Raw genomic sequence first — 12,111 nt, 5'->3', positions numbered from 1 at the left:
GGTGCGAGGAAACAATGCTGACGGAGGTGGCAGAGACCTGGGTGGAGCATAGCTCGTTTCACTGAAGCATATTAGACAGGACTGCTGCGGTACGCGGTTGGGGCGAGCGAGCGCGGTGTTCGGGTGGCAAATTCAACATAGGTGAGAGGTGCTGCCACAGAACAAAGCGGAGGGCTGGACAGCAGGGCTGCAGCGACCTGCTCCTGAACAATACGTTGGAGAAACGGCGCGAGAATGGGCGCTCGGTGGGCAGGAGGGCAGACAGGTTCTTTATGTGCTGCAGAAGAGAAAGCTGCCGGTGACGTCTTCGCGGATGAAGTCTTTCACGCGCTGCTTGAAAATGGATTGCTCTCTAGATGACGGACCAAGGGCCAAGCCAGCAAGGCCCTCGGTAGACGCGCCAGACTGCCGCGTGGACGCGCGTTCCTTTCGTAACTCGTCAAAGCTTTGTCACAGCTGGATAATGGTACTGACGAAGGTGGGAGTCACCTCCTCCAGGAGCATTTAGACAGCGTTATTGGCGATTCCTTTAAAGACGTGATTGCCTTTGCCTATCTCGGACATAGAAGGTTAGAAGCGCTTGCATGAGTCAACGATGTCTTCAATATAGGTCGTGAAGGTTTCGACCGGAGATTACAGCTACTTTTGCTGGTGAGTCGGTTTTTTTGTGTCTGTTGTGAGTAAACCTCACTGAATTGAAGTCGTGAAATATTGGTTACACACTGAGGGAACCAAACAGAGTTAGCATATTCTAGTAGAGGTCTGACAAACTTTTTAAAAACTGAAAGTTTAGTTTCTGTTTGCGCAAGACGAAGACACATTTTAAGAAAAAAGACAGCTTTTGTAATGCTGTTGAATTAATGTTGCCGATGTGTTTGCACAAGCTAAGATTGTTAGTTAATGTACCTCCTAAGTATTTGTGTTCGTTGATGAAGGCCAGGGGAGTACCATTGATTTTGTACAAGAAATTGTATGATTTTTTTCTAGTTACTGCAGTTGCTACAGATTTCATCTTGTTAATTGAAATTTTCCACTCATTACACCAGTCCGAAGTTTTTGCAAAGATCTGTTAAGTATGGCATGATATTTTCAAAAATTATATAAAGCGCACTTAGGACAACAGACAAGGGAGACCAAACAACACAAGCGCTTAACTCGCAACTGCGCGTTTATTCGAGAAACACACAAAAGGAATAGCAATCACAAACAAAACAAAAGCCATCGCGCAGTCATGACAGGAAAAGTGCTCATACAGGTGCGTCAAGATAACAAAACTCTCTTTCATGCAAAACCACCATAGGGTCGGCAACACACGTGTGCTGATTCTTACGGATGTGATAGGCCTCTCAAATCTCTCTGGTTAGCTGATTAGAGTGTCGGAACAAGATTTTAGTTTGGTCAAGCAAAGGCTTGCAGCTGCTGCATTTCGAACAGTGCTTAGCGAGATTAGATGAAGGCGACTTATTCAATGACAAAAAATGCTCTTGCAAGCGCACATTAAGGCAGCAGCCCGTTTGACCGATATAGGTCCGGCCACAAGAAAAGGGAATGTGATACACCACTCCTTTTGAACATCTTACATAGCGGTTCTTGTGATTCACGATGCAGCACCGCTTTCGTTTATCACATACACCGCTGCTAGAGCGCGCAGCAACCTTCGCACAAACACTACTAACTTTCTGAGGGGCAGAGAAGAGAACATTAACACCATATCTGTTACCCACGTTTTTTAGTTGATGAGAAAACCGATGAACATAAGGTATGACTGCAATATTTTTCTTTTTTTCCTCAGAACCCTTCAAAAGTGACCTATTGAACTCTTTTACTTTTTTGAGCACCTTGCTAGAAGCTAGAAACAGCACGTCCTCTGAAAATCCAGCCAATTTTAGTCTGTTCACTTGCTCGCAGAAACTTTCCTTCATTTCGTGAGGGCACGACTTGAGCGAAGACGATCCTAGGCAGGAGACAGCAATGCCTCACTTCACAATTTTTGAGTGATTTGATTGATAATTTAGGAGTGGTTTAACAGACCTTGGAGAATACCCCCAGCACACATGATCCTGCACGAAATGAAGTTTTGTGTCAAGGAACTGCAGGCAATCGTTTGTTGGAGTTTCAAAGGTGAACTGTAATCCACGCCCATATTCTATAAAAATCTTAACAATGTCGACCACCCTCCTTGTAAATTCATGTCGGTCTACAAAAACCAGATAATCATCGACATACCTGAAAATCTTTTTTGCAAGGCCACTCTGATTCTTTTCAATATAAGAGTCAACTCGAGACAGGAAGATATCACTGAGGACGGGCGAAACTTTGGATCCGATAAAACAGCTGTCTTTTGAATGAACAAGTGCCCATTCCAGTCAACAAAAGTAGAAGCCAGATAAAACGACAGTACTTCTAAAAACGAAGGAACGGAAATACCACAGGCATTGACAAAGCATTGTTCATCATTATCCTTGGTAATGCAATCACTAACAAATTTCATCAGTGTGTCATGTGGCAGCGAGTAGAAGAGGTCCTTAACATCAATACTAAATGCAGACGCTCCTTTAGGATTATGATTCTTAAGGTAGTCGACAACAGCCAAAGAATTTGGCGTCTGATATGGGTCCGCTAAGGTAAGACCTTTTAGGTGCTTTTGCAGGAAGCATGAAACGACATGTTGCCAAGTCGACCGCTCAGTGACAATAGCACGGAAGGGTATGTCGTCCTTATGCGTTTTGGCTGAAAAGAAGACGTCGAGCCTTAGGCCTTCAGCCTTTTTAACGCTAGAGCGCGAATTCTCTAGGTTTAAACGCGACAAGAGTTTCAGAGCATTTTCCTTGACCTTTGTAGCTTTGACTTTAACAGGTCTAAAATGTGCTTCCATTGCCGAATAAGCCTTTTTCTTAAACAAGCGTTCGGGTAACACAACGAAGTACCCCTCTTTGTCGGACACAACTACCCGCTGCTCACTGGATGTCAAAAAATCTACCATAGGCTTCAGGCAACGGTTGCTCTTTTTCTCACCCCCACATCTTTTCATCGCATCTACACATTCCACTATGCACCTGGAACGGTCCTCCTCAGGAACTTGCCTCGAAATGCCTCTTGCAGTTGAAATCTTTTCCACCTTATGAAGGTTTGGATGTAGGCAAAACTTCGGTCCGAGCTCCAGCACCTTGTGATGAACATCAGGAAGATGGCCTCCTCCTAAGACCAGCACTTTCCCTCCAAGGGGAGAAGTTTTCTTTTTGTCATGCACCCAAGGGCGAGCAGCGTTCCATAGGAAGTCGATATTCTTGTCCGCCAGGTAGCTCCATTCACGATAATGTCTGCGATGGCTCGGAAGATCCCCGCAGGCCACACGCAAGCAATCCTTGTAAAAGCGGGAATGACGCCACCATTATGAAGAAAGGATGCGGCATATCCTGCGGCTATGGCTCTTGGACAGCGGCAGCCCACCACACAAAGGTTGCAGTTCCGAAGGACAAATTCCACGCTTGGCATTCCAGGAAGCCAAGCGCGCCTTGTGCGTACAAACAGCTATTAAAGCTGCCAGGATGGCAGGATTATTCAGAAGAGGATTAACACTTAAAGAGGAGCTCGAGGTACTAGAAATGAACTGAAGCAGAATTGACATCTGAGCTAGTTGGTTTTTCATTTTCAAAAATTAAATAAAGCGCACTTAGGACAACAGACAAGGGAGACCAAACAACACAAGCACTTAACTCGCAACTGCGCGTTTATTCGAGAAACACACAAAAGGAAGATTGTTTGTGATTGTTCCTCCTTTTGTGTGTTTCTCGAATAAACGCGCAGTTGCGAGTTAAGCGCTTGTGTTGTTTGGTCTCCCTTGTCTGTTGTCCTAATTGCGCTTTATATAATTTTTGAAAATGAAAAACCAACTAGCTCAGATGTCAATTCTGCTTCAGTTCATTTCTAGTACCTTGAGCTCCTATTTAACTGTTAATCCTCTTCTGAATAATCCTGCCATCCTGGCAGCTTTAATAGCTGTTTGTGCGCACAAGGCGCAGCTTGGCCTCCTGGAATGCCAAGCGTGGAATTTGTCCTTCGGAACTGCAACCTTTGTGTGGTGGGCTGCCGCTGTCCAAGAGCCATAGCCGCAGGATATGCCGCATCCTTTCTTCAGAATGTTGGCGTCATTCCCGCTTTTACAAGGATTGCTTGCGTGTGGCCTGCGGGGATCTTCCGAGCCATCGCAGACATTATCGTGAGTGGTGCGACCTGGCGGACAAGAATATCGACTTCCTATGGAACGCTGCTCGCCCTTGGGTGCATGACAAAAAGAAAACTTCTCCCCTTGGAGGGAAAGTGCTGGTCTTAGGAGGAGGCCATTTTCCTGATGTTCATCACAAGGTGCTGGAGCTCGGACCGAAGTTTTGCCTACATCCAAACCTTCATAAGGTGGAAAAGATTTCAACTGCAAGAGGCATTTCGAGGCAAGTTCCTGAGGAGGACCGTTCCAGCTGCATAGTGGAATGTGTAGATGCGATGAAAAGATGTGGGGGTGGGAAAAAGAGCAACCGTTGCCTGAAGCCTACGGTAGATTTTTTGACATCCACTGAGCAGCGGGTAGTTGTGTCCGACAAAGAGGGGTACTTCGTTGTGTTACCTGAACACTTGTTTAAGAAAAAGGCTTATTCGGCAATGGAAGCACATTTTAGACCTGTTAAAGTCAAAGCTACAAAGGTCAAGGAAAATGCTTTGAAACTCTTGTCGCGTTTAAACCTAGAGAATTTGCCCCATAGCGTTAAAAAGGCTGAAGGCCTAAGGCTCGAAGTCTTCTTTTCAGCCAAAACGCATAAGGACGACATACCCTTCCGTGCTATTGTCACTGAGCGGTCGACTTGGCAACATGTCGTTTCATGCTTCCTGCAAAAGCACCTAAAAGGTCTTACCTTAGCGGACCCATATCAGACGCCAAATTCGTTGGCTGTTGTCGACTACCTTAAGAATCATAATCCTAAAGGAGCGTCTGCATTTAGTATTGATGTTAAGGACCTATTCTACTCGCTGCCACATGACACACTGATGAAATTTGTTACTGATTGCATTACCGAGGATAATGATGAACAATGCTTTGTTAATGCCTGTGGTATTTCCGTTCCTTCGTTTTTAGAAGTGCTGTCGTTTTATCTGGCTTCTACTTTTGTTGCATGGAATAGGCATTTGTTTATTCAAAAGACAGGTGTTCGTATCGGATCCAAAGTAGCGCCCGTCCTCAGTGATATCTTCCTGTCTCGAGTTGACTCTTATATTGAAAAGAATCAGAGTGGCCTTGCAAAAAAGATTTTCAGGTATGTCGATGATTATCTGGTGTTTGTTGGCCAACATGAATTTACAAGGAGGGTGGTCGACATTGTTAAGATTGTTAAAGAATATGGGCGTGGATTACAGTTCACCTTTGAAACTCCTACAAACGATTGCCTGCAGTTCCTTGACACAAAACTTCATTTCGTGCAGGATCATGTGTGCTGGAGGTATTCCCCGAGGTCTGATAAACCACTCTTAAATTATCAATCAAATCACTCAAAAAATTGTGAAGTGCGGCATTGCTGTCTCCTGCCTAGGATCGTCTTTGCTCAAGTCGTGCCCTCACGAAATGAAGGAAAGTTTCTGCGAGCAAGTGAACAGGATAAAATTGGCTGGATTTCCAGAGGACGTGCTGTTTCTAGCTTCTATCAAGGTGCTCAAAAATGTAAAAGAGTTCAATAGGTCACTTTTGAAGGGTTCTGAGGAAAAAAAGAAAAATATTGCAGTCATACCTTATGTTCATCGGTTTTCTCATCAACTAAAAAACGTGGGTAACAGATATGGTGTTAATGTTCTCTTCTCTGCCCCTCAGAAAGTTAGTAGTGTTTGTGCGAAGGTTGCTGCGTGCTCTAGCAGCGGTGTATGTGATAAACGAAAGTGGTGCTGCATTGTGAATCACAAGAACCGCTATGTCAGATGTTCAAAAGGAGTGGTGTATCACATTCCCTTTTCTTATGGCCGGACCTATATCGGTCAAACGGGCCGCTGCCTTAATGTGCGCTTGCAAGAGCATTTTTCGTCATTGAATAAGTCGCCTTCATCTAATCTCTCTAAGCAGTGTTCGAAATGCAGCGGCTGCAAGCCTTTGCTTGACCAAACTAAAATCTTGTTCCGACACCCTAATCAGCTAACCAGAGAGATTTCAGAGGCCTATCACATCCGTAAGAATCAGCACACGTGTGTTGCCGATCCTATGGTGGTTTTGCATGAAAGAGAGTTTTGTTATCTTGACGCACCTGTATGAGCACTTTTCCTGTCACGCCTGCGCGATGGCTTTTGTTTTGTTTGTGATTGTTCTTCCTTTTGTGTGTTTCTCGAATAAACGCGCAGTTGCGAGTTAAGCGCTTGTGTTGTTTTGTCTCCCTTGTCTGTTGTCCTAAGTGCGCTTTATATAATTTTTGAAAATGAAAAACCAACTAGCTCAGATGTCAATTCTGCTTCATGGCATGATATTCATGACTTCTGATTTTTCTGCCAATTATACAATCGCCTGCATAGAGTTGGATGTTACAGGTGATGTCGGTGGTAATGTCATTGCGAAATATAAGAAATAACAGTGGCCCAAGTACAGAGCCTTGAGGAACTCCGGATGTGACTGGTAACGTTTCAGATTAAATGTTATGATAGAAAACTACTTGGGAGCGTTGCCGCAAAAAATCTTCAATCAAAGCCAAAAGTCCCCCTTCACTTAAGTAACCCCGTAGTTTTGCGATTAGTTTGGAATGACATACGCAGTCGAAGGCTTTAGCAAAAGTCTAGTAATCTGATGTTAGTTTGGCTGTTATTGTCAATAATTAAAGCTAGGCCAACCACAACTCCTGTTAATTGAGTAACTGTTGATAAGCCGCAGCGAGATGCATGCTTATGAGGCGATAATAAGTTCTTGTGGTCTAGAAACTCTGTTAGGTGCTTTGAAATTATATGTTCCAGTAGTATATATGCGGTAAGAGTGAGCGATGTTGGCCTGTCGTTGTAAACTGAAGAAATATTGCCTGATTTATGGATCGGTAATACCTTGACGAATTTCCAGTCCTCTGGTAGTCTAGAAGTGGCAAGGGATTTACAGTAGATTAGACCCAGGTACCTGCTGGAAGGTTTGGCATATCGTTCGAAAAAAGCGCTTGGAATTTCATCTGGGCCACTTGGCTTTTTACTTTCCAGAGGATTTACGAGCAGAAGATTAAAAACATCAGCGTCGGTAATGTTAACGGGACCAATTTTCGAACCACTGCATAATTCTGCTCTGAGTATAACACTTTTATCTACAGTAAAAATTGAACGAAAGTAATCATTATGAACGTTTGCTTTTTAAATCTTTTCTTCAGATGGCAAATGACAAGTATTATTTTTGTTGGTGCTACAATGTTTCCATAACCATCGTGGATTATTCGTGAGGAAATTAGGAAGTGTAACCGGGAAAAGTGTTGTTAGGACTTTTTTGCTTTTTTCCTTAAAGTCTGGAGTAGCATGCGCCAGTCTACTTGCTTTAAGTGCGGTTACTCCTATGGATTTCATGTTCTGCCTAAGCCGTTTAACTCGCCGTTTTCCATGGATAACCTCACGTGTAATCCAAGGATTTTTCGTTCGAGGGCGTTTTGTTAACAGCGGTACAAAATGAGATATACGGCTACCTTCTTCTGAAACATAAGCCAGAAAGCATTAATATCTGTATCTGTATCGCATGAAAGCGCCAAAAAGGGTGAAATTCATGTTCGGGATAGGTGAGTATGCTAGCATAGTCAGCTATGTGAAAATTACACACCGTTGTTAATTCGGTTCGAGGCGTGATAGTGATTCCCAGGGGTGAGGACCAGGTGAGAAGGTCGGCTTCATGGTTACGAAACCATTGTTCGGCAACGTCCGTGTGATAGAAGAGGAAGCTGCCTACTTTAACGGAATCTTTCCACTGATTGATAACTGCTGACGCGCTCGCAGGAGGCCAGATAATCGTCGACGCCTTGGTCGTCGGCGTCACTCAATAGAGAAGGGTCATGCTGGCGCTGCAACCCGGAACAGAGGACGGTGGTAGAGATTGGCGGCGACGGCTCTCTCGTGCCTTCTGGCATGGTGGCCGGGCGAGTAACGTGCGGCTTCTATGTTCAAGGATGAGGGCCGGGACGGGAAGCGAGACACCTCCATTAAGTGTAAAAATGTTTATTTTCAGAGAACGCCGGTGGTCGTAGATTTCAAGAGCGTAACGACGAGCACACTCCCAGGAGTAACACAGGATTCTCAACTTCACTTCGTCAACCTGTTTGTCCCGCCACTTTAACTGCTGCCTGTCGTTCCCATTACAGAGGAAACAAAAAAATTCCACGTTACAGGCACTTTTGATTATTTTCTCTTATGTGCTGTGTGTTGTGTTTGCGCTAACCACTTTCATACCATTCTGTACCAACTGGATAAAAAGAAGTACGTCTTAAGCAAGTGCACCAATGTTGAGGCACCCCATTTATGGTAGCTTGAGACTGTGTATTCAAATAATTCTAATTTGACATTTCGTATTCATCAAAGAGCGAATTCTTTATCTTTCAGAAAATGTATTATATAAGGGTAATCACGATTTCAAAAAGAATTTTTCCTCCCTTCTCTTTTTCACGTCGATTGTAAACGTGGGCGCACCTCGATATCTCATCGTTTTGGCTACTTACAAAATTCAATGATCTAGTTTTTGGCAGAAGCTCCAGTTCTGGTTTCGGTTTGGAATTCAGCCTTCTTCGTAGTGTATTTTTCGGCACCAAGAGCATTTCCTGCAACTCTTCTGCCTCCATAGAAGCTTCGAGGACCTGCATTTTACGGCTGAATGTACGCACGTACGCCTGTGCCAACCCGCCGCGGTGGCTCAGTGGTTAGGGCGCTCGACTACTGATCCGGAGTTCCCGGGTTCGAACCCGTCCGCGGCGGCTGCGTTTTTACGGAGGAAAAACGCTAAGGCGCCCGTGTGCTGTGCGATGTCAGTGCATGGTAAAGATCCCCAGGTGGTCGAAATTATTCCGGAGCTCTCCACTACGGCACCTCTTCTTTCACTCCCTCCTTTATCCCTTCTCTTACGGCGCGGTTAAGGTGTCCAACGATATATGAGACAGATACTGCGCCATTTCCTTTCCCAAAAAACCAAATATAATTATATACGGCGGTGCCACCTTCAGTTTGTACCTATTATAAAACCTGATTACGATATCTGTCACCCTCTCTAATACTGTAAAATTCCCCTATGTTGCCATCTATATCCAGGTTGATAAGAAATCGCACATCCAGTCCTGGTTTTCTTCGCTAATCAAGGATAGCGCAGTACATGCCGGTCCTTTCACCTTTTATAGGCTTGATGTGTACTTCTCACCTCACTAAGCCTTGCTTCATCCCATGTAGTAACGGTAGCTCCTCGAACAGCACATATAAATTAGTCTAACGCAGTGAAGTTCTAGTGTTAAACGTTGAAAGGTTGAGTTTTCAGTGGCGGCCAGCTTGGAGCCAGAGATTCTTAGCACCCTCGGCTGTGTTCAAGGTCTGACTGCCTTCTTGGTCAGTTGCTCCGCAGCCGTTGGGGAATGATGCCGAAAAGGTCTGCTTGTTCCCCTTGTATCGAAGGTTGTGACCAATTACTACACCAGGGTGGCCAAATCCTGTAATGGTAAGAGATTGAGTTTACGGTACTGCTCACCGAGACCCGGCCGCACCCCACGTATTGCTGTGCAACACCATCGTGTTTTTTAATATTTTGTGAAGGATTGCGTGGCCCGCAGATCCGAACCACGCTCCTCTTGCACATGAGTCGGAGTTTCTACCTCTAAGCCATCACTGCCTTTCGCTCAGCTACAAAAAAAAAGCCCGGATTAAGCCGTCTCCTTTTAGTGCTTTATGCGTACTGCTTCCGTGCGTTTCCCCGTGTTGCATGCCATGCATGAAACGTAGTAAAACGTCTCAAAGGTTTTAGAGCAAAAGCCTTTAGGTCAAAGGTCTGTAGGGCGAGGGCCTTGAAGAAAGACAGCACGATAGGCGTTTACATATAAAGCACCGCTTTAAACAAGCTCCCATGTCACATCCAGTTTCACTTCTGGCGCTTGACGTCGCTTCCGGTACGATGACGCTAATTCCGGTCTCTGAGGTCATGCCTTCATTTCATCCCATACTGACACCATCAGGTTTTGGGCACATTTTATGCGATGCCTCCACCGCCGCCGCGCCTGGGTTTCGTTGCCGATGAGCCCTATCATGTCACCTCTCCTGAGGAATTTCCCCCCTACTTCCTACTTACCCTGCCAACCCCTCCAAGAGGAGCGACGGTCCCTTCCTCCCTTAGGTAAAACACTATATATATATATATATATATATATATATATATATATATATATATATATATATATATATATATATATATATATATATATATATAATAAGAAGAGGGCAGAGCCGAGAAGCACTTTATTACTAACGTTTCGGCCGGGGTCCGGCCTTCGTCAGAGTAAACAATATGGTTGCTGGCAGGAGGCTTTTAAGCCAGCAACTCTCAGAATGTCAAAACTTTATCACGACTAGGAACAAGGCACAGAAAGCATGTGGATGCATGGACACAATCAGGAATGACACTAAAATATACAGAAAAAAGCGGTAATTTAAAACATACACGATAGTGCACCAGGACTTTCGTTTATTCAAGCAGAGACAGTATCAAATTTGTAAATCAGATATGACTCACGGGTTTCTTTATTATGATGTGTCCTAAAACCTGACTGTAAAATGGTAACTCTTATTTTGTCGAATGAGTGACCGGGAATTCTGACGCGTTTAGATAGCGGAAGGTTGGGGAGCGAGGTGCAATGAGCGTTGTGGTTATTGGAGAGTAAACGGAAGGCAGTTTCGGTTTGCCCTATGTACGGCTTGTTGCACACAGAGCATTCTAAAAGATAGATTACGTTCTAAGTGTCGCAGCAAAAAGTGCCATCAATTTTTATCTGTCAGTTAGACGCGGTGCTGGTAACTGTTGCTGAGGTAGTCATGTGTGCGCAGATTTTGCATCTTGGCTTATTACACGGGCGGCGGCCTTCCGAGACCTGCTTTGAAACCTGTGCTGTGAGACCTGTGTTTGATATATATATATATATATATATATATATATATATATATATATATATATATATATATATATATATATATATATATATATATATATAGTATAGAAAGATAAACGTATTTGGTTGCTAGAAGCAAAAATTCAAAGTTGAAAACGCTTCATTTAGCCATAGATTTATTTTGAGTCGACGTTTCGGACAGAGCCTGTCCTTTCTCAAGACTGAGGTTACAGGGGTCTTCTTCCTCTTCTTAAGGAGTTGGCACTGGCACACATGTACGACACATGAACAAAAGAAACAAACGGAGGCAAAGAATACTAGAAAAGATACAGATAGAAAGGGAAAAAGGGGGAACAAATAAAAAAGAAAAACGTGTTGTCCCCCGCTGCCCACCCCGAAGCCGCGGGGAGCCGACCCCGGACGAGGAGAAAAAAAAAGCAAAACACGGAGCGGGAGGGGATAATGGCTACCCATCAAGGCAACAGAGCGGCGGCGTGTAAGGTGGACAGGAGCAGACGGTGGCGGGATCGCCCTACACACAAAAGTTAAAGACGCGTGCACTCGCGTGCCCCGACCATAAAGAGTAAACAAATAAACAGAATAAAATGCAGACAGGGCTGGAGCTTCCGTCATCTGGAACCACTTCGGCAGCCAGAGCCAAGGCCGGATCAGCGGCGCCGTGAGCTTAACTAAACACACGTGCACTGTGCATGTAAACACCCAGACACACAGCAGTAAAACATACGAGTTCATGCCAGTGTCGTGTGGCGGCTAAATGACAATGGCGGGAGCATTTAAGCGAGTAAGGTGTACAGAAACAGACGGTGGCGGAATTGTCCACCATATATAAATTGGAGATGCTTGCACTCGCGTGACCTGGCCAGAAAAAGTAAACAAATAAACAAAATAAAATGCAGACCGGACAGGAGACTTCCGTCATCTGTAACCATTTCCGCAGCCCGAGTCAAGGTAGAATCAGCGGCGCCGTGAGCTTAACTAC

The 12,111-nt window shown here is 44.6% G+C and overlaps 1 protein-coding gene across 5 annotated transcripts in view; it reads left to right on the top strand.

Annotated features, from left to right (window-relative positions):
* The window catches only part of LOC144105342 (atlastin-1-like), a 67,779-nt gene that overhangs the window by 35,303 nt on the left and 20,365 nt on the right, over positions 1-12,111 (top strand). Inside the window, exon 9 of one of the 5 annotated variants that reach the window (XM_077638488.1) lies at positions 8,207-8,634. The exons of 3 other annotated variants lie outside the window; for them this stretch is intronic. In XM_077638488.1, coding sequence (XP_077494614.1) covers positions 8,207-8,314 — 108 coding nt within the window. In that variant the 3' untranslated portion in view covers positions 8,315-8,634. Of the gene's footprint in view, positions 1-7,977; positions 8,165-8,206; positions 8,635-12,111 lie in introns of those variants that run through there. One more of the 5 variants, XM_077638489.1, reaches the window with a different exon arrangement.

Source organism: Amblyomma americanum, chromosome 9, assembly GCF_052857255.1.
Source record: "Amblyomma americanum isolate KBUSLIRL-KWMA chromosome 9, ASM5285725v1, whole genome shotgun sequence".
NCBI classification, from domain to species: Eukaryota; Metazoa; Arthropoda; class Arachnida; order Ixodida; family Ixodidae; genus Amblyomma; species Amblyomma americanum.
The sequence above is the reverse complement of the archived record's forward strand: the minus strand, read 5'-3'. Positions and strand labels throughout refer to the sequence as shown.